The sequence below is a fragment of the Onychomys torridus genome, chromosome 10 (genome assembly GCF_903995425.1).
Source record: "Onychomys torridus chromosome 10, mOncTor1.1, whole genome shotgun sequence".
NCBI classification, from domain to species: domain Eukaryota; kingdom Metazoa; phylum Chordata; class Mammalia; order Rodentia; family Cricetidae; genus Onychomys; species Onychomys torridus.
The window spans coordinates 71353303-71381290 of NC_050452.1; the positions used below are offsets into that span (position 1 = coordinate 71353303).

General features: G+C 42.1%; 1 protein-coding gene across 1 annotated transcript in view; it reads left to right on the forward strand.

Annotated features, from left to right (window-relative positions):
- Positions 1-27022, forward strand: part of Dipk1a (divergent protein kinase domain 1A) — a 77957-nt gene extending 50935 nt beyond the window's left edge. The window contains exons 2-5 of the mRNA XM_036200788.1: positions 9662-9796; positions 20101-20208; positions 23677-23853; positions 25793-27022. Coding sequence (XP_036056681.1) covers positions 9662-9796; positions 20101-20208; positions 23677-23853; positions 25793-26605 — 1233 coding nt within the window. The 3' untranslated portion in view covers positions 26606-27022. The remainder of the gene's footprint in view (positions 1-9661; positions 9797-20100; positions 20209-23676; positions 23854-25792) is intronic.
- The last annotated feature ends 966 nt before the right edge of the window (positions 27023-27988 follow it).

The following is a 27988-nucleotide window of genomic DNA, read 5'->3' on the forward strand; positions in this document are numbered from 1 at the left end:
CACAGGCCCTCAAACTTGTTCAGCAGGTGTACCATACTCCTAGCCCCTTGATTCATTTAAAAATCTTTTGCCTATTAGACACATGCTGCATATTTAAGAAATTTGTAGCAATTCAGATTTAATTTATATCTATCTATTACCTTAATTAAGCATTATGGACATTCTGTCAGTGTATTTCCATGAGTGAACAAAACAGCTGTCTTTTTTAAAAAAAGAACTTTCTCTAGGTTTTATTTTGGTTTTGGCTATCTTTAGAATTTGAGAATTGAGAAGGCAATTTTGGATTAACACCTGTCTTAAAAGTTCCAAAATTAGAGAGGGCCATCTGTTTGCATGGTTTGAAATATTTCAAAAATAGGATTTTGTTTGTTTGTTTTGTTAGAGTCTTACTGTATAGCTCTGGCTGCCCTAGAACTCTACATGTAGACTAGGCTGGTGTCCAACTCACAGAGATCCCCCTCCTTCTCAAGTGGTGTGATTAAAGGTGTGTGCTCCTATCCCTTACTAAAAATATTTTATCATTACAAGCTGATTTTCTTCTTGTTTTCTCTGTGTAGCTCTGGCTGTTCTGGAAAGGCTCTATAGACCAGGCTGGCCTTGAACTGAGAGATCCACCTGCCTCTGCCTCTTGAGTGCTAGGATTAAAGGCATGTGCTACCATGCCCAGCTTACAAACTGTCTTCTAAAGATTCATTTTTAGTTTTTAATTGTGTGTATGTGCCTGTGTATAGTTGCCCACTGAGGCCAGAAGTGTCTGGTCCCATGGAGCTGGAGTTGTAGGCATTTGTGAACTGCCTGACATCGTTACTGGGAACCAAACTCAGGTCCTCTGCAAAAGTAGTATATGCTCTTTTAGCCCTACAGACTGATTTTTTGAGCCTATTCTAAAAATTACTGCCACTATGAACTTTTTTTTTTTTTTTAAGTGTGTAGCCCAAGCTGTCCTCGAACTCCAGATCCACCTGCCTCTGCCTCCTTCAGCAAATCCTACTGGCCTGCGCCACCAGAACCAGCGAACATTTTTTTTTTTTTTTTACAAATGTCAAAATAGATAGATGTGAGTGATAATCACTCAAAGAACTTTGAAGAGACTGTATATGGGCAAGGTTGTGTTTTTATTCTATGGATCCCTATAACTTAAATAAGATCCAGCTTAAATTGCTCTGTATTTTCATTATTCTAGTCAAGCACAAAGAATTCAGCCTTGGTATCTCTGAAGATATGCATTGTTGATCTGGGTCAGCCTTCCTTTGAGGGTACTTTAAAAGTGAGCTCTGTCTCTTGCCTTCTTTGCAATAGTTTTCTAGATATAGCCCTGGCATGGTCTACATTTTAGAAGTCCTGAGGAGGTCACTTGGGAGGTCTGTTTAGTGTCCACCTAGCCTCAGTGTCCCTGGACTTTTGTCAGGCTTCATGCTAACAATTCAGAGAGCGTATTTTAAAATATGCCATTGTCAAGAAATGAAACTGTAGCTGCTTGTAGACCTGGGTTCTGGTAAAAGTGAAATAAGTACATTTGAAAAAAGAGTGAGTGTTAATTTTTACAAGCTTTTGGGAAAACATAGTAGCATTATGTTATCTTAAACCTCTTAAAACTGCAAATCTTTTGACCTAGAACTGTTACTTACTGAACTCTTCTCTGAAGAAATCATCAAATACTCAGACAAAGATGTATGTGTTGAATAGACTGTAGAGGAGAGCAATTACGGGTCCGGAAGCTAGGTTGCCGCGAGTCACATTCAAGGCCTCTTACTTGGAGACATTTTGGTTTGCTTAACCCTTAACATTTTGGTGTTTCTTGGTGTCTCTATCTGTGAAACAAGTAATAGTTCCAACCTTGTAGAGTTCTTGTAAGAGAATAATGGTGGTCCCTCAGTGTCAGTCAGTTACCACAGCAATTGTGTGTAACACCATCCCCCAAACTCTGTGGCGTACAATAAACACTTCTTCTCCCTCACACATGGAGGACATACAGCAGATATTCTCCACTGAGCTTGCCTCTAGGACATGGGTATGGTGTCATGTAGACTATGTTGTTACTCTTTTTTTTTTTTTTTAAAAAGATTTATTTATTTATTATGTATACAGTGTTCTGCCTGCGTGCACTCCAGAAGAGGGCACCAGATCTCATTACAGATGGTTGTGAGCCACCATGTGGTTGCTGGGAATTGAACTCAGGACCTGTGGATGAACAGCCAGTGCTCTTAACCTCTGAGCTATCTCTCCAGCCCATGTTGTTACTCTTTAGAGGTCAGTAAACTACCAGGGATGTGTTTTTCTCTTGGCAAATCCTGCTGTACACTGTCTTTGCACTGCATTAACTAACAAACACTAGTCAAAGCACATCACATGCTGAACCAACAACCATGAGAAAGAGGAGAGAATGAATCTTCCAGACAGTATGTGGTTAGCACTTTCTCTCTGTAATGATCCAAATGATTTGTAAACATTTGCTTTGCTGCCATATGGTCTCTGTAACCACTGGACTCCACTGTTACAGAATAGAAGCTGCCTTAGTTAACATGTCAGTGAATGGAGTAATGACTGTAATTTAATAAAATCAAGTTTATAAAAACAAGTGGCTAAGACAGAACACCTGTGTGGCCTGGACAGGTGTCTCCATGACTGGTAAGGTGACCTGCTGATGTCCCATGCAACCTAAGTCAGAAGGTCATTTTTTAGTAAAAGGGGGGGACCTGTAGGGCCCTGGCCCCCGTTTTTGGGTAACTGTTGCCATAAACAGCATTCGGCATTCAAAAAAAAGGGCAAGAAAGAAATTGAAGACAGCAATATTCTAAAAAAGGAAGTGGTGATGGTGTCGTGGGCATATGAGGATGCTGGACTAAAGTCTATCAAATTGTGAAAACAAGAAAATTGTATATTATGTGAATTATCTGTCAATAAAGATCTTATATCAATCAATCAATAAATAAAAGCAGGTGGCGGGTTGGGGATTTAGCTCAGTGGTAGAGTGCTTGCCTAGCAAGCGCAAGGCCCTGGGTTCAGTCCTCAGCTCTGGAGAAAAGAAAAAAGAAAAAAAGATAAAAGCAGGTGGCACCTTGGCAAGTGGGCCAGAGTTTCCTAATCCTTGACTGACTTATTCTAATGGCTCAGAAATTTTAAGAGGATTAAATAGATTAACATATCTAAAGTGTTTATGGGTTCCAGATGTGGGACAACACTAGGAAATATTGATCATCGTTAATGTTGGTTTTATGCGGTGGTGCAATGTTAGGCATTAAGCGGTGCTGTTACCTTTGGAGAAAAGCCATGAGGCACCACGAACCCACTATCAGACTGTATTAGGAGGGAGGGAGGCACAGGACAGAATGTGATCAGGCCTGTGGAAGACATGTGCAGGGAGAGAGGCAGGGGAGAAGAAGAGGGAGGAGTCTGTGACCCGCTTTTTATGGATTCCCCTGTGCACGTGCATATGGGCTTACAGAGCTACACCATGCATGCGAATGGATTGCGTAGGATGTAGAGCCCTGGAATGACTAATTATCTGAACAGCGCATGTGCAGGCATATAGCTGGTGGAGTGGCCAGAAATTCCAACAATTAATAGTATTGTTTTTGTTACTACAGCAGATATTGGAAAAAATAAATGTCCAACGTACAGATAGGGTCAAATACATTATGTCACACCCATACTTTAAATGGTTATGCATTCATTTAGATTTAAATACCATTTAAAAATATCTAAGGGGAGGGGCTGGCTCTGTGGTGAAGAGTATTTGCTGTGCAACCATGAGGGCCTGATTCCTAGAACTTAAGTGAAAACCTGGCATGGTTGCACTTATCCTGGAACCCCAGTACTAGGATAGGAGAACAGAGAAAGAGGGTTGTTAGGGGTTGCTGGCTCTGCCGAGCCCCAAGTTCAGTGAGAGACCCTGTCTCAAGGGAATAAAACAAACAGCTTGACTGAGCAAGATACTCAGGGTCTTCCTCTGGCCTCTGCGTAGGCAGGCACACACACACACACACACACACACACACACACACACACACGAATTCATGTGCACGCACATTCACAGCATGTATACACTACACACACAGACACACACACTAAAAAAAAAATCATTTTTTTAATCCAAGAGGAAGGCTGGAAAGTTATTCAGTGGCTAAGAATGTCTCTTGGTCTTCCAGAGGACTCCAGTTTCACACTGCTCACATCATCAGAAGGCTTACAATCACACTCCAGCTCCAGGGGATCCAACACCCTCTTCTGCATCCAGACTTGTGGGGGGTCCTTGCAGGAGTCATGGGGGAAGCAAACCAGGTGAAGAGTTAAGAGTGAAAACCCGGTGTAGAATGACTTCCTAAGCCTGGGTCAGACTTCAGGAAGTCCAATGCCAGGCAGTTCAGTGTCAGCATATGTAAACACAGCACAATTTGGGGGAAGGTTTCCAAGCAACAATCAGTCCAATCAGTCCAGTTCCAGGTGCACAAAAAAGCTTAAGGTGTTACTACACAGAGACTCTTCCACACAGTACATGCTTAGAATCTAGTGGGGTCTCTGACCGAAAACATGGAGGTCAGCAGGCCATAAAGTACTTGTGACATCTACCCTCCCTACCCTAATGCTGTAGGGAGGGAAGAATCTGACATAGTCATTCTGGGGAATTAGGGTGAGGTCTGTCCCTCTGGATAGCAAAAAGGTCACCAGCACATTAACAACCTCTACTCTCACCCCTCTGGACCGAATGCAGGTTTTTGATTTGTATCTCCTACATTGAGGAGACACCCCTGCATAGTTACCATTCCTGGTTATCTTAGTGCTTGTCTGTAAGTGAGAGGACCTCTGCGTCCCCAACACAGACATAGGTGGCATACACTTATACAGATGACCCTCAGTGTGCTGCCCCTTCTGGCATCGTGCCCATATGTGATTCTGTCCTTCATTTTTTTTCTCAGCTGGTCTTGTTTAACCAAAAGAATGCTGCACACATGGTCTAGCTTCCACTTGGACATTTTAGAACACTTGTTCAGGAAAATCAGCTCTCATGTATGAATTTCTTTAATCCCAGTACTCTGGAGGCAAAGGCAGGCAGATCTCTTGAGTTTGAGGCCAGCTAGGTCTATATAGTCAGTTCTAGGACAGGTAGCAATGTAGACCCTGTCTTAAAAACAAATCACAGTAGTGTCAGCAATAGTTTAAAAAAGAAGCAAATTGCTATTTTTGTAATCACTCTGGGGCTTGTGGGATTTTCTGTTTGGCCTTTTTTGGGGTATGTGTACATATGTATATGCATGCCCCACCATGCATGCCTTTTGTGTGAAGGTCATAAAATGACTTGTAGGAGGGAGTACATTTTCTCTTTCTGTCATGTAGGTTCTAGGGCTTGAACCTCAGGTCAGTGGCAGGCTTGGTAGCAAGCCTCCTTTTCCCACTGAACCATGTCACCAGCCTTGCCCCCCTTCCCTTCATTTTTCTTTTATTGGATGAGTATTTTACCCACACACATCTGTACACCACTTGCACACAGTACCTGTGAAGGTCAGAAAACGGTGTTGGCTCCTCAGACAACTGGAGTCACAGATGGTTGTTACCCACCATGTGGGAGCTGGGACTTGAACCTGGGTCATCTGGAGAACAGCCAGTTGTCTTAATCTCAGAGCTATCTCTCTAGCCCCTGGCCCTTGTTTTTGAGACAGGATCTCATGTCACCCAGGCTGGCCCCAAACTTGCTATATAGCTAGCAGAGTTTACCTAAAACCTTACCTCTCCAGTGCTAGTATTACAGAGGTGCTGGGGATGGCTCTAGGGCTTTGTGCCCAGCCACACCACTGTTTAGTATAGGACTGACAGAGAAATGTTGTTTGTTATGTGCATATTTTCCATCTCCAGTGACTTTTTTTTTTTTTTTTTTTTTTTTTTTGGTGGTGGGGCACGGTTTGAGGCAGGGTTTCTCTGTGTAGTTTTGGTACCTGTCCTAGATCTTGCTCTGTAGCCCAGGCTGGCCTTGAACTCACAGAGATCCACCTGGCTCTGCCTCCCAAGCGCCAGGATTAAAAGTATGCACCACCGCCGCCCAGCCGCTAGGACGTAATTTTAAACAGTTAAGCATAAAGAAAAATTTCAGCCTGTATTTCTTAATCAAAGTCTAGCTTTTCTAGGTAATTGTTATAAAACAGTGACCACCAGAAACATTTTAGCAAATGCTACATGGGGAAGATCAGTTTAGTAGAGATGTAATTTGTAGCTATATCTTTTATATTCAGTCATCATTTTAAAATGTAAGGCTGCTTATCTGCAGATGTTAAGGGATGCATAAAGGTCATTGCACTATTTTTATACATGAGACACAGTGATTTCTGGAGCATGTTTTTATCCATAAAAACGTGTTCTGCTTCTTTGGTGATGTCTACAGCAGGTGATGCTCAGCACCCGCTGGGGGCATCGTTAATTTGACTTCCTCTACAGCATGCTTGGCCTTCTGTGTGTGGTAAGCATTCACGGAATACCTCAGTTCTCAGGGTGTTCTTCAGCTCGAGCATGTGCCAGAGGACATGGAAAAATAAAGCTCATGGAGAGAGAAGAGCAAAATACTGTTGCCCAGAACCTTCTTTTCACGTCATTGAGTATTGTATCATTCTTCAGATTATCAGTTGTCTCACAAGCATTAGAGGGACTTTGGTGGATTTGGAGGTTAGTTTGGTGGTGGAGTGCTTGTCTAGCAAACACAGAACCCTGGGTCTGGTCCCCATCATAAAAATCAGAATGGAGGAGAGGAGAGGGGGAGAGCATGCTGGCAGAGTGACTTACCTAGTACATGTGCCTGCTGCCAAACTGAGGACCTGAATTCAGTCCCTGGACCACCATCCATGTCTGTGGCACTCAAACACACACATGGCACACTCTTAATGGGGGAAATGTAGAAAAAGGAAAAGCTTTGGCTTGTCTCACAAATACCATTTTCTCTTTGTTTCATTTTGTTTTGTTTTGAGACGGGGTCTCACTATGTAACCCTAGCTGGTCTAGAACTCTCTATGAAGACTAGGCTAGCCTTGAACTACCTTTGCCTACCATGGGCTGGGATTAAATTGTGTTTAATTTAGCAATACTGGCCTTCAAATTTAATTCTCTTAATTTTTTTTTGAAATTAAAATTTTAGGGTTGGGGATTTAGCTCAGGGGTAGAGCATTTGCCTAGCAAGCACAAGGCCCTGGGTTCGGTCCTCAGCTCCAGGAAAAAAAAAAAAAAAAAAAAAAAAAGACATTAAAATTTTATCATTTTTCCTTTTCCCTTACCTCAGACCCTTCCCATGTACAACTCCCCACAAATTCATGGCCTCTTCTTTTTCTTTTAACTGTACACATATATGTAATATACTCCTAAATATACAACCTACTCAGTCTGTATAATGTTATGTGTATGAATATGATTTCAGGATTTACCATGTGGTATCGTGAATAACCAATCAATGTAACTTTTCCTGGGGAAGACAATTCATCCCACTCAGCATTCCTTAGTTGCCTGTAGGTCTTTCTCTAGGTTGTGGCCCTGTGAACTTTCCCTTCAGTGTTAGCACATCTGTTGGTGTCCTCCTTGTTCAGGTCTTTGCTCTTTGGTGGTTTATTGGTTTGTTTGTTTGTTTTGTTTATTTGGGTTTTTTTTTTTTGCAGTTTTTTTTTTATTTGAGTCAGAACTCTAAAAAGATTCCTGTGTTGTAATCTTTTGCTGTATATTTGCTTAATGATTTTCCAGTCTGTAAGTTTTTCCTTCTCTTGCTCTACCCCTTGCGATTTGTTGAAGAAATGACTTCTTTGTATTGCGATGTCCCCACAGCCTGAAGTTTGCCTCAAACTGTCACTTGCTTCAAGTTCTACCTCTGTCTCCACCATTTCCGGTGGACTGCTGGTTGCAGCAAGAGGCTTGATCAGATCCAGAGCTTGGCTTCTTTTTGGCGGGTCAGAGAGAAGGCTGTAGCCAGTGGCCTAACATTGTCAGTCTCTTGCACCATGACTTGAAATAGATTTTAGCTTATGTTTTTTAGTATTTGCTCTGTGCACAGCAATGTGCTCATGTTTTGCAGTCATGTGTCTTTAATCTTAGATGAGTCTAATGATAGCACATGCCAATTCATAGCTGATGATCAGACTTCCTGTTATGACCAAGTAATCTCAAAGTTTTTTAGACAGACCTCTTGGTTCCATTGTGTTGCAGGTGATTTAGCTTTTTTATGACTCCACCTAGTGCTACATAAAAATATTTTGCATTAAAAGCTCTCTTATACCGGGTGGTGGCACACTCCTTTAATCTCAGCACTCGAGAGGCATAGGCAGGCGGATCTTTGTGAATTTGAGGCCAGCTTGATCTATAGAGTTCCAGGACAGCCAGGACTACACAGAGAAATCCTGTCTTGAAAAACAAAAACAAACAAACAAAAATCTCTTTTACATTTAGTACTAAAACCCAAAAACCTACCATCTAACTGAATTATTGTGCTCAAGCTTCTGGTACAGGGATTTTCACTGTCTGAAAACTCACAAGGACATGTGACAGAGCTTGGTATTTTCCTTTGAACTCACTGTCTTCTGCAGGTGCATGTTGGCTCTCTCATCTCTCTCTCTTTTTTTCATGCTCATAGTGCTCACAGTATTCTGTTGTTTCCCAAGTGTGAGAAACTGGCTCGGGATTGTAGAAGCAAAACTAGCTTTTCATTGTCTGTGTGCATCTTTAATTTATTATGCTCAGTTCTCTCTGTAGACCTCAGTTCTACTGTTTATTAAATCAAACCAAAGGAACTCTCAATCTAAAAAGTAAATATCAAGCTGTGTTGACCAAGTGCCACTTTAGGAGATTAAGCAGCTTGGTCTGTGGTGATGTAGAAAGGCACCAATAGCTGTGGCCAGATATCAGAGCAGTGGACACAAAAAAATGCAAAGAGGATGATCCTCTTGTGTGGCTTTACTAGTTGACATGCAAGGAGTAATTTATGCTTTTCTATTCATTTTCCTTTTTTGTTTGTTTTTTCTTCTTTTGAGTCAGAATCTTTTATAGCCTAGATTGGCAACTCAGTGTAACTAAAGATGACCTTGGACTTCTAATTCTCCTGCTTCCACCTCCCAAGCGCTGGAATTACAGGCATACACCGTACCTGGCTAACTCATTCCTTTTGTTATCATTGTTGTTGACAGAGTTTCTCTGTGTAATCCTGGCTGTCCTGGAACTTGCTCTGTAGACCAGGGTAGCCTTCAACTCAAAGAGATCTGCCTGTCTCTGCTTTCTGAGTGCTGGGATCAAAGGCGTGCGCCACCAGCAGCAGCTGGATAGAATAACTTACTGTTACTGTTTATTCATAAAGCCCTTTAAAATTCTCATCTGAAACAGTGTTTGGTCATTTTCTAATAAAGGGAAGCTGTAGCTCTCATTTCCTGGTCTCAGTATCACCATGCTGTGCTGAACAAGTTGATCTGGTAGTGGCATTTGAAGGCATCCTCAAGGGTATTTTGTTCCCCTGTCCTTGGCCACACATGGGAACTTGCTTTTCTAAGACCTGTGTTTGGGCTCCTTGAAAATGCGCTTTGTTCTAGAAGTGCTATGAAAGCATAGACTGTGCATTAAGCTTCTCTAAGCAAGGGGAGTAGTGCCTGTCCAGGGCAGGGGTGCTGGCTCGCTGCTGAATGAGTGATTGTCACGTGTCCTTCACTTGCAGGCTCGTCTCTCATACGTGCGGGTGAAGTATCTTTTCTTTTCCTGGTTGGTGGTTTTTGTTGGAAGCTGGATCATATATGTGCAGTATTCAACCTATACAGAGCTGTGCAGAGGAAAGGACTGTAAGAAGATCATAGTGAGTACTTTAAATTTTTTAGTTTTTGGAAAACCTCCTGTAACCAACTGTAGTTACTACGTAAGGATTGACTAATAAATGTCTTTAACAGTAAAGGCAATTTGATCTAACACTTGTGCTGAACTTGCTAACTTTTTGATAAATTTAGTACTCAGAATTCTACATATATAGGTAAGTCAGTGTATCAGTGTGGAAGCAGCATCCATGGAAAAGGGGGTTTTGTTTTAGTTTTCAAATATATTTGAAATTTGGGTTATTATGTATTAGATTTTTTTAAATGTTTAGGGTATAAGTGTGCTATGTATTGACTTTATAGAATACTTTTGTTTGTTTTTGAGACAAGATTTCTCTGTGTAGCCCTGGCTGTCCTGGAACTCACTCTGTAAACCAGGCTGGCCTTGAACTCAGAGATGTGCATGTCTCTGCCTCTTAAATGCTGGGATTAAAGGCATGTGCTGTTATTCCCATCTTAGAATACATATTTTTAATAAATGGAACAAAGGGTATATATTTATCACTTATTTTTTCCCCTAGTGATTTAATATATTTTATATAAATAATTTTCATCAATTCAAGATTAATAGCAATATGTACTAGTTGTAGAGCACTCATATTTTAAATACTTGAGGTTTTGACTAAGTTAACTCCTTATTTTCTACTAATACCTTTCAATAGACATCAAAACACTTATTTCAGAACCATATATTGATTTTTGTTCTTTTTTTATGGGACTTTGGCTCAAACCAAGGACCTCAGGCATCCAAGCAGGTGCTTACCTCCAAACTGTACCCATCTTATAAAACTGCAAAATTTTTAGAGGTGGGGAGCGCACACGTGTGTGTGTGTGTGTGTGTGTGTGTGTGTGTGTGTGTGTGTGTGTACGTACATGCTTGTGTGCTTGCTCCTGGGTGTGCAAGCATGTGGTTTGAATGTCAGCGGAGGACTTTGGTTTTCTCCCTCCTCCGTGTCCTGTTTCTCTATGCTCTATGCTGTGCTGTCTGTATGAGCTTTTGGCTGGTTCTCCTTGTTCTCTTAGCTCACCTGAGGAGTGCTGAGGGAACAGATGTGTGAGCTGCTGCATCTGGCATTTCACATGTGCTCGAGGATTGAACTTAGATCATCAGAGTTATGTGCCAAGCACTTTTATCCACTGAGGCGTCTTGCTGGCCCCATCATACAGCTATATTTTTAATAATAATGGCTGTGACTGCTGAGCACGATGGACACTGAGGCAGGAGGATCATAAGTTCAGTGCAAGACTGGGATACATGATGAGAAACTATCTCAAAAGAAGAGGAAGAGAAGAAAAGGAAGAAGGAGGACGAGGAGGAGGAGGACTAATTCTTAAGAGTCCAGTAGTTATAAGTCATTAAAAGTTCTGTAATTAGTGGATGTCACTTTACCCAGGCCATTTGCCTCGATGTGTGTATACAACAAGAACAGTGTATATGGCTCTTACAGAGCCAGTAGTTTAACAGAGATGAAAATAAGTAAATGTAGTGAAATAAGTTATCAGGCTGGGAGATGGCTCAGTGGTAAAGTTCTTGAGTTTGGATCCACAACACCAACATAGAAAGCCATGCACAGAGGTGCAGGCCTGCAATCAGCAGTCAGGGAGGCAGAGATAGGACTCAGGTGCTCAATGGCCAGTCAGTCTAGCTAATCCATGAGATCAAATAAGGTAGGGAATGATAGGAGAAGACATCTAATATCACTGATGGTCTCCATATGCAGGCATACCCACACTTACAGTTTACCCTAATTTCCCTTTAATTTGTAAGAACTAGAAACAGATGTGATTCCAGCATAATCTGCTAGTTAAGTCTAAAGTACATCATTTTCTTACAGCTTTTTTAAAATGTAGTTACTTTGCATTTGGCTCCTGAGGAATAAAATTTGAGGTAGTTTTCTGGCCTCCAAAAGTATGCACCTGTGTATATGTGCACGTACACACACACACACACACACACACACACACACACACACACACACACATATGGAACTCTGGAGCTGGGATGACCTTGCAAATGTCCATCCAGCCCTTTAACCCTGTTACTGGCCAGTTTGTGGACATAGAGTTCCACCCTCACAAAGAGGTGTGGCGTGAGCGAGGTCCCACTCTAGCTGAAAGCAGGTCCTAGGACAGAGCAGTTACTCCTTCTACTCCAGGAGCTGTTTGGTTAACTGCTCAAGTCCTGAAGAAGGAGCTTTGTGTGGCTCACCATGGGATCAACTGCAGTATGTTTACATTTGCTGTTGGTGATTACATTAAACGTAAATGGACCAGGTATTTTCAGTACAAAGTTTGCTATATTCTAAAAATCAAAAATCTAAAGTTCAGTGTAGTAGTGCTGGCCTGTAATTGGAGCACTTAGAAGGATCAATGTAGAGTGTGTAGCAAATTCAAGGGCAGCCTGAGATACAGAGTGAGACCCTGCCTCAAAACAAAAATAAAAAACAAATAACTGTTATTTGAGAGATGTATCTTAAATATTTTTTAAAGATTTATTTATTTATTACATATACAGAAGAGGGCGCCAGATCTCATTACAGATGGTTGTGAGCCACCACCATGTGTTTTCTGGGAATTGAACTCAGGTCCTCTGGAAGAGCTGTCAGTGCTCTTAACCTCTGAGCCATCTCTCCAGCCCCCTTAAATTTTTTAAAAGTTGAAAGTCAAAAAAGAAGAAGAAGAAGAAGGAGGAGGAGGAGGAGGAGGAGGAGGAGGAGGAGGAGGAGGAGGAGGAGAAGCAGAAGCAGCCAGTCAAGTGTGGCACACACCTTTAATCCCAGACTTGGAAGGCAGAGAGAGGCAGGCGGATATCTGTGAGTTTGAGGCCATCATGGACTACAAAGCGAGTTCCAGGACAGCTAGGACTATTACACAGAGAAACCCTTTCTCTAAAAATAAAAAATAAAAGAAGAATAATAAAAGAAAAAACTATTCATGCAGGTATTAAAATTCTAACAATATATATGTAGAATAAAATCTGAACCAGCCCCTCACTGCCTTAAAGTGTAACATTTTAGATTTGTTCTCCAGTGTTTTGGTTGTGTAATATTTGCCTAAGGAGTTGCCTGGTGTTTCATTCTTATTTTGAAACGAGGTGTCTAAGGATTGTCTCTCTCTTGTATATTACTACAACTGCTGTTCTTTTACTTAAGTAGACTGAACTGAGCCTGGGATGGATGAGACTGTTTCAGAGTAAACAAACAGAACCCATAGGGTGGGCTGTGAGCAAGGGCAGGCTGGAACTCAGGTGTAGACCGAAAATGCTGTGCACAGGCAGCGCTTCCCCATCTCAGAAGGTGCAGAATTGCCATTAAGCCTTCATTTGACTGAATCAGAAACACTCAACTACAACAAACCTTCACAGCAACACCCAGACTGCGTTAATAACCAGCAACTGTAGACTAGCCAAATTGACCCAAACAAAAAAAAAAATCATAGTCTGGTATGGTAGCACCCCTGTAATCTCAGGACTAAATACTGGGGCAACATGATTTCAAATTTGAGCTAGCCTGAGGTACAGTAAGACCCTATTTTATTTTATTATTATTTTTTAAAGATTTATTTATTTATTATGTATACAGTGTTCTGCTTGCAGGCCAGAAGAGGGCACCAGATCTCATTAGGGATGGTTGTGAGCTCCAGCCCAAGAACCTATTTTAAAAGTGGAGTTTAGGTGGGGAAGGGGATAACTCAGTGGGGAAAGTACTGTCAATGTAGGCCTAAGAATCTGACTGAGTTCAGGGACTGGAAAGATGGCTCAAAGGTCAAGAGCACTGACTGCTCTTCCAGAGGATCCTGGTTCAATTCCCAGCACCCACATGGCAGCTCACAACCATCTGTAACTCCAGTTCCTGGAGGCAACACTCATGGCAAAAACATGAAATAAAAATAAATTAATTGAAAAAAAAAAAAAGAATCTGAGTTCAATCTCTGGGACCCATTGAAAGATGGGAGGGGAGAATTGAATTCACAGTTATCTTCTGACCTTCACACAACTGCCATGGTGCTCATGCACCTACCCCTCTTTCAAATAACAAATAAAATATATTTTAAAAGCACTTGGAGAGTGAAGGCAGAAGAATAGGAAGTCTATCTACTTGGCTCCATAGTGAATTTGAGGCCAGCCTAGGCTACATGAGACCCTGTCTCAAGTACCAAACTTCAGCAACAAAAGACCATCACATCAGGTTAAGATAACTTAGTTTGTACTAAAATAACTGTACTATAAAAATCTAATGGGGTTGGGGATTTAGCAAGTGCAAGGCCCTGGGTTCGGTCCTCAGCTCTGGCAAATAAATAAATAAATAAATAAATAAATAAATAAATAAATAAATAAATAAAATCTAAAGAAAGAAGGCTTTGCGGACAGAGAGAGACCATAGTAGATAGAATGGTAAAGAAAAGCTTGTAGAGAAGATAGTACCTCTTGGGAAGCAGAGGCAGTGGATGTCTATGAGCTGAAGGCCAGACTGGTTTATATAGCAAGTTCCAGGACAGCCAGGGCTGCATAGTAACACCCATCAAAACAAAACTTCTAGAACCTCACAGAATAGGAAGGATCTGGACTCACAGTAGGGAAGCCACTTCTGAAAAATGAGAGCAACCACCAACCCTGGTCAAAAGGAGCCTCTCCTTCTCCCCTTAGGCTCCCTGTCCACTAATAATGATTCTAATTCCCTGACAGCTTTATAGTTCAGTCAGTCCTGTTTGGTGCCCAACCATACAGAAATCTTGTGTGATTGGACTCTGTAGGCAGGATTTCCTAGACATTCCCTGTTTCATTAGCTGGAGCAGAAGTACTTCTCTTCTGTGTATTTCTCAGGACCACAGAGTTCCAACCTGTGTCCTCTGATTGGCTCTTCTGATGGGAGTTCAGGTCCTGTCTGTAGTTCCTGAAGTGGGCCTCTGGGAAACATACCTTTTTTTTTTTCCCCGAGACAGTGTTTCTCTGTGTAGCTTTGCGCCTTTCCTGGAACTTACTCTGTAGCCCAGGCTGGCCTCGAACTCACAAAGATCTGCCTACCTCTGCCTCCCGAGTGCTGGGATTAAAGGCGTGCGCCACCACTGCCTATCAGTCTCTTTTGAGATTCAATTCCTAAGGATAATGGATTGTTACTTAAAACAATAATCATAAGATACACTAAATTGAAGCCATTAGGAGCCATATTCTAGTTTAGACAGTAATGCATAACAGTATTTCATTTAGCTTTGCCTTGCTTGGGCTTCTTTAATGTGTGAGAGGAAGTCAGTGGAGGAAAAATGGAAAAGCTCAAGACAGAGCGCTGAGTGGTGATGACTTAGAGGCTAGAGGAAAACCTAGCATTGCTCTCTGTGTCTGTGTGCCTGTGTGTGTCTGTGTGTCCTTGTGTGCGCCTGTCTCTCTGTCTGCATGTGTGTGTGTCTGTGAGTATCTGTGTGTGTCTGTCGGTGTGCCTTACTTATATCTGTGTCTGGGGGGGGGGGGGGGGTCCGGTATCTATGTGTCTGTACTTATGTGTACATGTGCCCCTGTGTGTCTGTCTTGTGTGTGTATGTCTCTGTGTGTGCTTGGTTTTTTAGACTTGTTAAGAAGCAGCAATCTGTAAGTGACATCTGTAGTACATTTTTAGAACATAGATTTTTTGAAAACATTAAAAGCCAAGTACTATACATATATTTTTTGTTATTGCCCCCTTGTGGTCCAGTCTGTAGTTTAGGGCAGGAATCCCTCAAGCCAAGTGGTTTTTATAAAAAGGAAGGTAAATAGTGCCCTCTTCTGGTTCTATGAGATATGTGCAAGCAAAGGCAAAATGTGCTGTTTATTAGAATAGTAATTAGTCTAGGACTTTTAATTCTTTAAAAGTTATCTAATAACTTGGTTATTTTATGTACAGCTGAACACTTTGTAGCTTTGCTTAGAGTGGTTGTAGTTTTGTGAAGCCAACTGCTTATTCACACTGTGGACTTGCCTTTGATTTATGGTGGGAAACCACAAGCTGAAGAGCCCGTTCCTGTGACTGCCCCTTTGATGCAGGACAGGCTTGAGGCCCATGCTCCCAACAGGAAATCCGATTCTTACAAAGCTGGATACTGGACTAGTCGCTGCTTAGTAATTTACTAATGAGAGACTCTGCACTAAGAAAACAAAAAGGAACTTAGATATTATGGGAAGGTAATAAATTTTTTTAGTAATTTTTTAAAAAGGGACTCCAACTATATTGTCCATTCTCAGCTGTTCACTTGAACTCCTCAGGGACTGCAGGGACACACCCCTGCCTTTGACTCCCATGGAATTTTAAAGTCAAAATTACTACATTCTTTATGTTGGAAACTAAATAAACATTTGCTGAGCACTTCCAGGACTGGGCAGTGTGCTCCAAGGGCAGGGGTACTTCAGAGATGCCCGAGACAGCTTGTGCCTTTAAGTTATCTTATGTTCCAGTAGACATGAGAGCCAGGCTGCAGATGATGTTAGATTTGGGGATACAAGTAAAAAGGGGGGGAAGATACAGGCCCAGGAGCATGTGGCGATTGTTCATTTGGAAAGGGAAGCATTCAGAAAGGGCAGTTTTTTAAACCGAGTGATCTTAGGTTGGAGAATTGAAGGTCAGGGCAGCGGGAGGAGACAGCTGTCGATCCTGCCCCGGAAGTTCTCTATGCTAGAATACGCTGTGCCTAGGGGGAAGCGCAGCATGTGTATTTCTATCTGTATTTGATGATGATGTCAGGCATGGCACAAAGCCCTGCAAAGACGACATGGGACTTGTGGCTCCATCTCAGGTGGCTTGTGTGAAGGGAGGGAGGGGGTGACCAGAGACCTTCTGTGGAGACTCCAGAAGGGGCGTCTGACTGAGTCAGCCTTAGACCTGCTATGTTAGCTCCAGTCAGCCTAGCTTGTCAGCCTAGCTCTTTACCTTGCTGCTTAACAGCACAGGCTCTGGAGGCTGACTGTTCCAGGCTCCATTTTCCATGCCTGCAAACAAAACTTTTTGGCAACAGACAGAGGATCTCTTCAACCTGTTTTCTTTGGAGCAAAAGAAAGAGTTTTGGTCACTGATATGGTTTTTGTTGGGTGTGCAGTATTGGGAATGACCCCTCCTACGTGCCAGGCAAACACTTCACGGTTGGTTCAGGTCTGTGTGTGTCTTTTTTTCATTAACTTCTTAGGGTAGTTTCTTAGTTACCTTTTTACTGATGTGATAAGACACACTTATCACATGACCAAGGCAATTTATAGACAAGTTTATTGGGGTTTATGGTTTCAGAGGGTGAGTCCATGACTTCATATTGGAAGCATGGCATTAGGAAGGCAGGCATGGTGCTGGAGCAGTAGCTGAAACATTACAGTCTTACCCTCGAGTAACTGGAAATGGCATGGGCTTTGAGATGTCAAAGCCACCCCCCCTCCAGTGACACACCAACACAGACACACTTCCTAATCTTTCCCAAACAGTTCAACCAGCCGGGGACCACGTATTCAAACATGCATCTATGTGGCTAGGTAGCATACAAAGTAGTAGGTTTCTCACAGCATCTCCATACAAATGTATCATACACTATGTGCTGATTCTTTCCCCTCATTACTTCCTTGTGCTTCCTCCTTCAGCAATTCCCTTTTCCTCGCCAGTTCTGATTTCGTTATTTAAAATATTCATTAGTTGCCAGGTTGCTCATGCCTATAGGTCCTAACACTTGGGAGGTCAGTGCAGGAGGGTTGGCACATGTTCAAGCCTGGGTATTTATTTAGTTCCAGATCAGCCTGGATTATGGTGTGGGAGCCTGTCTAGGACAGATTTTCTTAAATGGTTCATTAACTTTGTTCAGCTTTGCTGCTTCTTCTGGCATTGTTTTCATTATTTATATTTTTCTAAAAAGTTGTTCAAATATATTGCCGTATTTTTCCCTACCGCTACCCAGTGCATTTCTGTCCGTGCTTGTTCTTGCCTCCCCTCCTGTGTTCATGGTCAGTCTTGCCAAGGCTTCTTTATTTAAGTTTTTAAAGATGGAGCTTCGGATAATCCTGGGTTTTCCTGTACTTGCTATTTCTTTGCTCCTGTGCCTCCACAGCTTGAGGAATTTACTCTGCTGCCATTAGTGCTGGGGTTTTATGAGCCTCTTTAGGCTTAACATAGTTTAAGCCTTAAGTTTGAGCATCTTTAATGCTTAAGCGTGGTTTCATGTTTTCAGCCTTGCATTTAAAGCTGTAAATTCCCCTCTAAGAGATGCTGCTTGTATCCTACAAGTTTTAATTGTTGTTCCATTCTGAATATTTTTCCTTTTCATTTTGAATTCTACCTCAACCCAAGTTATTCAGGAATGTGCCTTGAAGTTTCCTTTTAGATTTCTTCTTCCTCCTTCCTCCCTCCTCTCCTTTTCTCCTTCCTTTTACCTCTTCATCCCCCCAGGCCTCTTTAAAAGTAGGCTCTCATTGTAGTCCAGGCTGGCCTAGAAGTCACCTGGTAGCCCAGGTTGCTGTGATGAACTCTTAACTTCGAATGCCCTACATAGCCTTTCAGTAAATTTTATTTTCATATTTATTTAATCATTTCTTTAATTACTTATTTTTGCATTAGGCTATATTTGAACTATGGGTCTGTTTTGCTGAAACAGGGTTTCTCTGTGTAACAGTCCTGGCCATCCTGGAACTCACAGAGATCCACAAGATAAAAGATGATGTGTGATCCTGGGGGCAGTGCCTGCCACACAGTGGACACAGGCAGTACTGCATGAGCAGTTCCTGGTGTGTTACCATGGCTGTTTTCATCCCAGACCTGCTTTTCAACTGGCTGCCATGTTCCGTTTTCCCACTCATCCCTTTATTGGCTGAAATTTATCCTTAATAACTTCAAGTGAGAACTCTCTTTTGTGACACTTCAATGTTCAGAAACATTTGATGCTTTTTTTTTTTTTTTTCCAAGACAGGGTTTCTCTCTGTAGCTTTGCGCCTTTCCTGGAACTCGATTTGTAGCCCAGGCTGGCCTCGAACTCACAGAGATCCTCCTGCCTCTGCCTCCCAAGTGCTGGGATTAAAGGCGTGTGTCAACACTGCCTGGCTCACTGATGCTTTTTACTCGGAAGAAAATGTGTGCAAAGTAAGGTTAGATATCATGCAGTACTTACTGAAGTTCCAGTCAACCTGTAGTTATCATACTGTTCAGTCCTCACAATGATGCCACAAATCAAACACTGTTGACATCAGCTTTTACAAAGAACCAGGACACAAGCAAATCATACTACCTTTTCCAAAGCTTCCAGCATTGCCTCACTGCTGTCCACCCCTAAAAGTAGCCTGGGAGACACTTGACCCCATTCTGACTCCTTGCCCATGAAGGGGCTTTGATCTTTTTGCACAAGTGCTCAAAGGATTGATTGATGCTTTACTTATATGTTTATTTCTTTACTTATTCATTTATATCCATAGTCTGAATTATTCTTTTTTTCCTGTTTGGTTTTTGTTTTGTTTTGTTTTGTTTTTAGACAAGGTTTCTCTGTGTAGTCCTGGCTGTCCTGGAACTCACACTCAGTAGACACACTGGCCTCAAACTCAGAGATCTGCCTGCCTCTGCCTCCTAAGTGGCTGGGATTAAAGGCGTGCGCCACCACTGCCTGGCCCTATGAAGCTTTTGGAATCCACTTTGAGTATGTTTCCTTTCCCACTGGTTACTGTTCTCCCTTGTGTGGTGTGTTCTTGTCACGTTTCTGTCATGGCGGGTGACGGTGCACCCAAGAACAGCTGAAAGGAAGGAGAGTTCTTGTGATTGACAGCTTCCGAGGCTGTGGTCCATGCCTGTGGAGATTCACTGCTTTGGGCCTGGCAGGAGGTAGAACATCATGTTGGTGAAGGAGGCTTCATAGTAGCCAAAGAAGCAAAGGGTGGGAGAGAAGGAAAGGCAGAGGGCAGAATACCCTTCAAAGTCTCTGCCCGGTGGTCTGTGTCCTCCAGCTCAGCTTTTCGTTATTTATTTGTTTGTTTATTCTTATTTCATGTGCATTGGCCAGCCTGGGTTACAGAATGAGTTCCAGGACAGCCACTGCTACACAGAGAAACCTTGTATCAAAAGAACAAAAAGAGAGAAAATAAAAGAGAAAGAGAAAGAGAGAGAGAGAGAGAGAGAGAGAGAGAGAGAGATTTGATGAAAGGAACTCAGAGATATCCTCCTGCCTCTGCCTCCCGAGTGCTGGAATTAAAGGTGTGCAACATCACCTTCTGGCTTGAGAACTTTCCTTTAAAGACTGTAACTATTAATTACTCAGATCCTTCAGATATTTCTACTTATGAACACTTACTACTTTTTTATTTCCTGGTTTTCAGTGTGATAAATACAAAACAGGAGTTATTGATGGGCCTGCATGCAACAGCCTCTGCGTCACAGAAACACTGTACTTTGGAAAATGTCTGTCCACCAAGCCCAACAACCAGGTATGGACATTAAATAAATATTCCAGATCGTCAGTAGCTCTGACCACCACCACCATTGTGAATTACTATTTTGCTACAGTCTCATGTAGCCAGACTGGCCTTCAACTCCTGTGGCTGTAGCTTTTCTTAATCATTCTGTCTCCATCTTCTAAGAACTGTCTCTACCATCGTGTGCCCTGTACCTGACTGCTAAACTCAAAATTTCCCTTAAACCGAAAGCATTATTAAAAAATTCTTGAAGCTCCAGGTGTTGGTGGTGTGAGCCTTTAATGCCAGCACTAGGGAGGCAGAGGCAGGCAGATACAGAGTCCCAGGACAGGCAGGACTCCACAGAGAAACCCTGTCTCGGAAAGCCAAAACCAAGCCGAACCAAAAATTCTTGAAGCTGAGCACGGTGTATCAGGAAGCTGGGAATGGAGGATTTCAAGTTTAAAGCCAGCTTGGTGTACATAGCAAATTCTAGGTCAGACAGGACTATATAGCAAGATCCTGTCTCAAAAAACAAAACACCTCCTCAAAAACATACACAACTAAATATTCTTGAATCAACGCTTGAGGAATTTTATGTATTTCCATTTGTGTAGTTTGATACATTCATTCAGTAGGTGTTTATTAAGGAAGGCGTGGTGGTGCTTGTCTATATATAATCCAAGCACTTGGGGGCTAAGACAGATCACTGCAAGTTCAGTGTCAGCCTGGACTACCTAGAAAGACCCTGATACAAATGAAATAAAACAGACTTCTCAGTTCCCTTCCCCAGCATCTTAGACACCATTTGAGCTATGAGGAGTGTGATGGAGCTATGAGGAGTGTGATGGTGATGAAGACAAGTGGGATGACTTTCCTCAAGCACCTTGCATCACCCAGAAGGGTGGGAGACAAACAGCTCGTAGATAAACAAAGAATAAGTACATAAATTATAAAATCACTATAAACGTAGTGTGTTCTGTCTGGGAAAACACAGGGTGAAATAGCAGAGGAGGTGGGGACAGGTGTACGTGGGAGTTGGTACTCAGTGCTGGGATGTGCTCAATTGGTCGAGCGAGCATCTGCCTTCCCTGTACAAGGCCCTGGCTTCTGTCCATAGCACTGCAGGTTCCTCTAATATCAACTCTCAAGCAGGTAGAGCCAGGAGGATAAGGTTACCTTTGTCTACATAGCCTGTTTGAGGCAGCTTGGGATTCATGAGATCTTGTCTCAAAAATAAATAAATAAATCAGCACCATAATCAAGTCGGTATTCAGGGAAGATTTTTTTTTTTTTCAGGGAAGCTTTTTAAAGATAGCGTTTGAGCTCATACTTCAAGAGGAATTAAACTATAGGCATAGGAGTATGAGCTTAATCATAAATTAACCACAAAGAACTGATAAATACAATGTAGAAAAACTTCTACTCACTTACCATCAAAGAGATTATGGCAGTTTTCCTGGATGAGGTTCAGGACAAGTGACTGAGTCAGCCTGCCTGTCAGGCTTCAGTCTTGAGGTTCGGCTTTTTTATAGTCCCCTGTGAAGGACTTCCACCTGGTGTAACTGAAAGTCCATCTGTCTTGTGTTCCTACTAGGATTCAGTATATTTTGATTGCCATTATTTATTGGCACAACCCACGATGGATCAGTTTGTGCCCCCTGGTGGTCAGAGCACGGCTTTATAAACTGACATGACCCAAGGGGAGCCACAGCCTGAGCTGCGTTCCGGAAAACTCAGCTCTGCAGGGCAGGTCTCTCCTGTCCACCTTCCAGTACATCCGCAGCCACAGGGGCCCTCTGTTAAGTCATGTGTAACTCTACGGGTATAGTGTCCTGGGGGTGAACATTCCCATCTATGCCAGGTGTATTGGAGCACACCTTTAATTCCAACGTATGGGAAGCAGAGGCAGGCAGATCTCAGTGAGTTCAAGGCTGCAAATTCAGAGTACTAGGCTGCTAGTACTATGTAGCAAGTTCCAGGACAGCTAGAGATACATAAAGAGAAACCCTGTATGTGGTGGTGTTGTGTTCCCTGATATAAACTTATTTGGGGTCAGAGAACAGGACGGCCACAATATTAAACATGAGGATAGGCAGTGGTAGCACATGCCTTTAATCGTAGAATTCCAGAGACAAATCCCTCTGGATCTCTGAGTTCAAGACCACATTAGAAACAGCCAGGCATGGTGACACACGCCTTTAATCCCAGGGAGTGATGGCAGAAAGTAGGAAGATTATATAAGGCGTGAAGACCAGAAACTAGCAGCATTTTGGCTGGTTAAGCATTTGGCTGGTTAAGCTTTTAGGCTTTTGAGCAGCAGTTCAGCTGAGATCCATTTGGATGAGGACTCAGAAGCTTCCAGTCTGAGGAAACAAGACCAGCTGAGGAACTGGCGAGGTGAGGAAGCTGTGGCATGTTCTGCTTCTCTGATCTTCCAGCATTCACCCCAATACCCGGCCCGGATTTATTTTTATTAATAAGACCATTTAAGATTCCTGCTATACCTGTATCAAAAATCAAACTACAGGTTGGGTGTGGTGGTGAACGCCTTTAATCCCAGCACTAGGGAGGCAGAGGCAGGGGTTCTCTGAGCTTGGTCCACAGAGCAAGTTCCAGTAAATTCGGGCTGCACAGAGAATCCCTGTCTTAAAAGGGAAAATAACAAAAAACCATCCCCATCCCCAGTGGAGGAATGAGGGGACAGAAAGAAAAGACAGACATCAAGGTTAAGTCCTACAGTTGCTTCGGCATTCGGACACATGCAGCTCCTGAAGGCTGCAGCAGACCCACCCACTGGGAGTCACTGGTGGAAGACCACTTGTTATGACGCCTGTAAGACCCTCAGCACACATTCCTTGTGCTTCGCTGATGTCTTCTTTGAGTTTCCATCGCAATTGACTTTACTCCAAGCTTAACACACCACTAGGGAGCTGTTGCAGGGAGCTTAGCCTTGCGTAAAACGTAGTAAATACTATATAATGTTAATTTCTACATACCCACTTCATGTCCACTATTTGCCACCAGCCTAAACAGCTTAGGGAGACCCTAAATCTTAGCTGCACATTTTTTGTGCATTACACAAAAGTACAGTCTCCTGCCAATCTAGGACCAGAGAAATGGAACATAGTGGCCTTACTTTTGTCTGACACCCTTCTATTGTACCTTCCGGAACCGTATTTAGGTCTGTATTATGGTCATCTTTTAAGTCATTTAAAGAAAAGGCTTTGGGAATACTTCAGATCTGCATTTAGAAATGAAGTCAGGAGCTGGGTACACTGTCGTGCACATAGTATTCAGGAGGTTAAGGCAAGAGGATTTGAGTTTGAGGCCAGCCTGGGCTACACAGAGTCTCAAAAGGGTAAAAATCAAGTCACAGATCTAGCTGAGTGGTTCAGTGCTTGTTTATGTTTTATAGAGAAGGGGGCCCTGAAAAAAAATGCAGCTGTATGCTTTGTAGTCTCCTCTCATGACACTAACTTGCCATTCTTTTTCACAAAGATGTATTTAGGAATTTGGGATAATCTACCAGGTGTTGTGAAATGTCAAATGGAACAAGCTCTTCATCTTGATTTTGGAACTGAATTGGAGCCAAGAAAAGAAATAGTGCTCTTTGATAAACCGACCAGGGGAACCACTGTACAGAAATTCAAAGAAATGGTCTACAGTCTCTTTAAGGTGAGTGTATCTAGTCCTACACTTCCAGTATGAAGCTGCATTCTTACAGAGGAACCCACAGACCCTGTCTTCCATCATTGTAGTGTTGACATTCTGTTACTTCCATTAGAGACTCCATCCTGAAGAAATGATTCGGAAGAAAGGGGAAAAAAGTTGGAGGATATTTACCTTTATATTTATAATAAGTATAAATAGAATTGAGGGACTCTAGATTGCTGGACATTTTGACATTCAACTGATAACCAGAGCCAGGCTTATACCTGTAATCTCAGCTACTTGGGAGACTGAGGCAGGAGAGTTGCCTCAAGTTTGAGGCCAATTTTGTTGGGCTACATAGGCCATGTGCATAAATAAATCTGATACCAAAAAAGTGAAATAAAATTAATATAGTCTAGATACCTGGATTCCCATCCTGTCCTTTCCTCTTATATGGGGAATAAACCAAGGACCACTAAACTATATCCCTAGCCCTTCCTTTTTATCTTTTTAAAAACATATTTTGAAGCTGGGAATTGGTGGCACAAGCCTTTAATCCCAGCACTCGGGAGGCAGAAGCAGGCAAATCTTGTGAGTTTTTTAAGGCCAGCCTGGTCTACAGCATGAATTCCAGGACAGGCACCAAAGCTACACAGAGAAACCCTGTCTCGAAAAAACCAAAACAGCAGCAGCAACAAAAACAAAACTTATTTTGAAATAGACTAAATTGACCAAACTCACTTTGAATTGGAATCCTGCCTCAGCCGGGTGGTGGTGGCGCACGCCTGTAATCTCAGCATTCGGGAGGCAGAGGCAGGTGGATCTCTGTGAGTTCGAGGCCAGCCTGGGCTACAGAGTGAGTTCTAGGAAAGGCGCAAAGCTACACAGGGAAACCCTGTCTCAAAAAAACCAAAAATAAAAATAAAAATAAATGGAACCTGCCTCAGCCTTCTGAGGAACTAGTATTATAGGTGTGTGCCATTACACTGGATTTGAAATTATTATTTAAGTCTAAAGAAATCCATGTTGGGGAATGCTTATAATCCCAGGTCTTGGAAGGAAGAGGCAAGAGAATCAGTTCAGAGTATGTTGGCCTACATTTGACCATCTCAAAAGAAAGGAAGACCTGTTTAGGTTTTTCTTAGTTTAAGAATTTTTTTAGGTTTTACTTTCAAAAACAACAATGGTAATTAGAATTTACTATTTTATTCTAGGCAGATGACTCAGAATCAAGTCACTTGCCACCAAGTCTGTTAACCTGAGTTCAAACTCCAGAACCCACAGGGTGGAAAGAAAATTGGTTTCCACAAGTTGTCCTCCAGCTCCCACCCCATCCCCCACCAAATTCATACACATACTGCCTGTGTGCACAGATATATACACACACAATGTACATGTGTAATAATGTTCAGTATTTGGGAGATATAGGGCATTCTTTTGGTTTTTTTCAAGACAGGGTTTCTCTGAGTAGCTTTGCGCCTTTCCTGGAACTCACTCTGTAGACCAGGCTGGCCTAGAACTCAGAGATCTGCCTGCCTCTGTCTCCCAAGTGCTGGGATTAAAGGCGTGCACCACCACCGCCTGGCTCAAAATAATTTTTGAATAAAACATTACTAAGTACTATTTTATAGAGCATGCAATGCCCAGCTAAAAATAATTTTTGAATAAAACATTACTAAGTACTATTTACAGAGCGTCCTTTGGTTCTATAGCAAGAAAACTGCTAGCATGGTAACATGACCTACAAGAACTCTACTCTTCTACATAGATGCCTTTGGTTTGTTTTGGACTAAGGATTAAACTCAGGACCCTTGCACATAGTACTCTAGACTGCCAAGGAAGAACTACTTTTCAGTATGGTTTTTAGACTCAAGACTTACTTGCTAAACTACACAAGCTTAAAATAAGGATCCTCCTAGTTTTCATTCCTTCTGCATAACACAACAAATCCTTATCTTGACAGGCTAAATTAGGTGACCAAGGAAACCTCTCTGAATTGGTTAACCTCATCCTGACAGTGGCTGATGGAGACAGAGATGGCCAGGTCTCCTTAGGAGAAGCCAAGTCAGCATGGGCGCTTCTCCAGTTGAATGAGTTTCTTCTGATGGTAATACTTCAAGACAAAGAACACACCCCCAAACTAATGGGATTCTGTGGTGATCTCTATGTGATGGAAAGTGTTGAATATACTTCTCTCTACGGAATAAGTCTTCCATGGGTCATTGAACTTCTTATTCCATCTGGGTTCAGAAGAAGCATGGATCAGTTGTTCACACCATCATGGCCTAGAAAGGCCAAAATAGCCATAGGACTTCTAGAATTTGTGGAGGATGTTTTCCATGGCCCCTATGGAAACTTTCTCATGTGTGATACTAGTGCCAAAAACCTAGGATATAATGAGAAGTACGACTTGAAGATGGTGGACATGAGAAAAATTGTGCCAGAGACAAACCTAAAGGAACTTATTAAGGATCGCCACTGTGAGTCTGACCTGGACTGTGTCTATGGTACAGACTGTAGAACTAGCTGTGACCAGAGCACCATGAAGTGCACTTCAGAAGTGATACAACCAAACTTGGCAAAAGCCTGTCAACTCCTCAAAGACTACTTACTGCATGGTGCTCCAAGTGAAATCCGGGAAGAATTGGAAAAGCAACTCTATTCTTGTATTGCTCTCAAAGTCACAGCAAACCAAATGGAAATGGAACATTCTTTGATATTAAATAATCTAAAAACATTACTGTGGAAGAAAATTTCCTACACAAATGACTCTTAGTTCATTTGGACAGCATTGCCATCATTAAGAATCTTATTTTAAGAGCATTTAAAGGACGGCTTCTGTCCCCTGGACCCATGAAGCCATCATCTTAAATGTGTAATGACAGTAATGGCAGGTCAAGAGGGCCAAGAGATGTCCAAATCTCATTCCTGCCTGCCCTTCCTAAGTTCACAAGTACATTCACTGTTAACTATTTTGACTGACTTAAAAAAAAAAAAAAAATTTAATGCTGTGAAAAGCCTCATTCCATAGTGAGTGCTCTGTAGATGTTAGCAAATCCCATTGCTGGACACATTTGCATTGAAGCTGCTGTCTAAACAAGGAAATTTATATGTGAATTTACTAATGTTTTAGCATGGTAAGAGTTTGCACCTTAACTCAAATTAAAAATGCCACAGAGGTAAATTAAAATGACTCCTTTTATTAAAAGGTTGGGTTTATAGAATGGTTTATTGTATTATACTTACACATTCTAACTTCAGATGGAGGAAACTGTTGGCATGACTTAGCTTCACCATGTATTCCACATGTAACATGCAGTTAGTTACCACTGTGACTGAAATTAGATCTGATTAGAAATCAACCAGCTAACAGACATCTTAGGCTGGGGAAGTAGTGACTGTTTTCATGAAGTGCCAAGTTCCACAAAACAGAGCGTGACATTTTAAGACCAGAGGTGATCAAAACCTGAACCACCTCAGCTGACATACAGGTATCCAGACTGGTATAAATCATGGAAGACAATTTTTACTTCTTGTGGGATGAAGGGCTATTTGTTAAAAGGCATAAATATATCACCTAGTTCTTTCCCTTGTAAATTCAAGGTTTAGTACTTGACCCTTCCAATTTATTTTTCTATGCATATTCAGGTCTGACACATACCTTTCTGCATAAAGTGAAAACTGAAAAGCCACAACCCTTTCTGTTCCAACTGTTAAATCTGTGAATTTCACTGTCACTCCCAAATCTTCCAGCCGTACAGTCACATTGGTTTGCTTTCAAGAATGACTCTGAGGTTATTTTCTTCCCACTTACCATCTACTTGTAGTAAGTGGATGGAAGAACTATGTCCTAATAATGATCATGGGTCTGTTGCTTACCAGATTTGACAATCTAAAGGAGAGTAACTCCTTCCAGGAAGACTAGAAACCCAAGAGCTCTACTGGAGTCATGTAAGATGGCTTTGTTTTTTTTTTTTGGGGGGGGGGGGGGGGGGGGCTGAACTTAGCTTGTTTTGTGGGGAAAAAAGAATTCTCAGCCAGGTATGGTGTTACTTGCCCTTAATTTCAGCAAAGGCAGGTGGATCTGAGCTCCACTCCTTGGCTTTCATGCCTTCATGCTACCCCCTATGGTTTCATAATAACAGCTTAACCAACACAG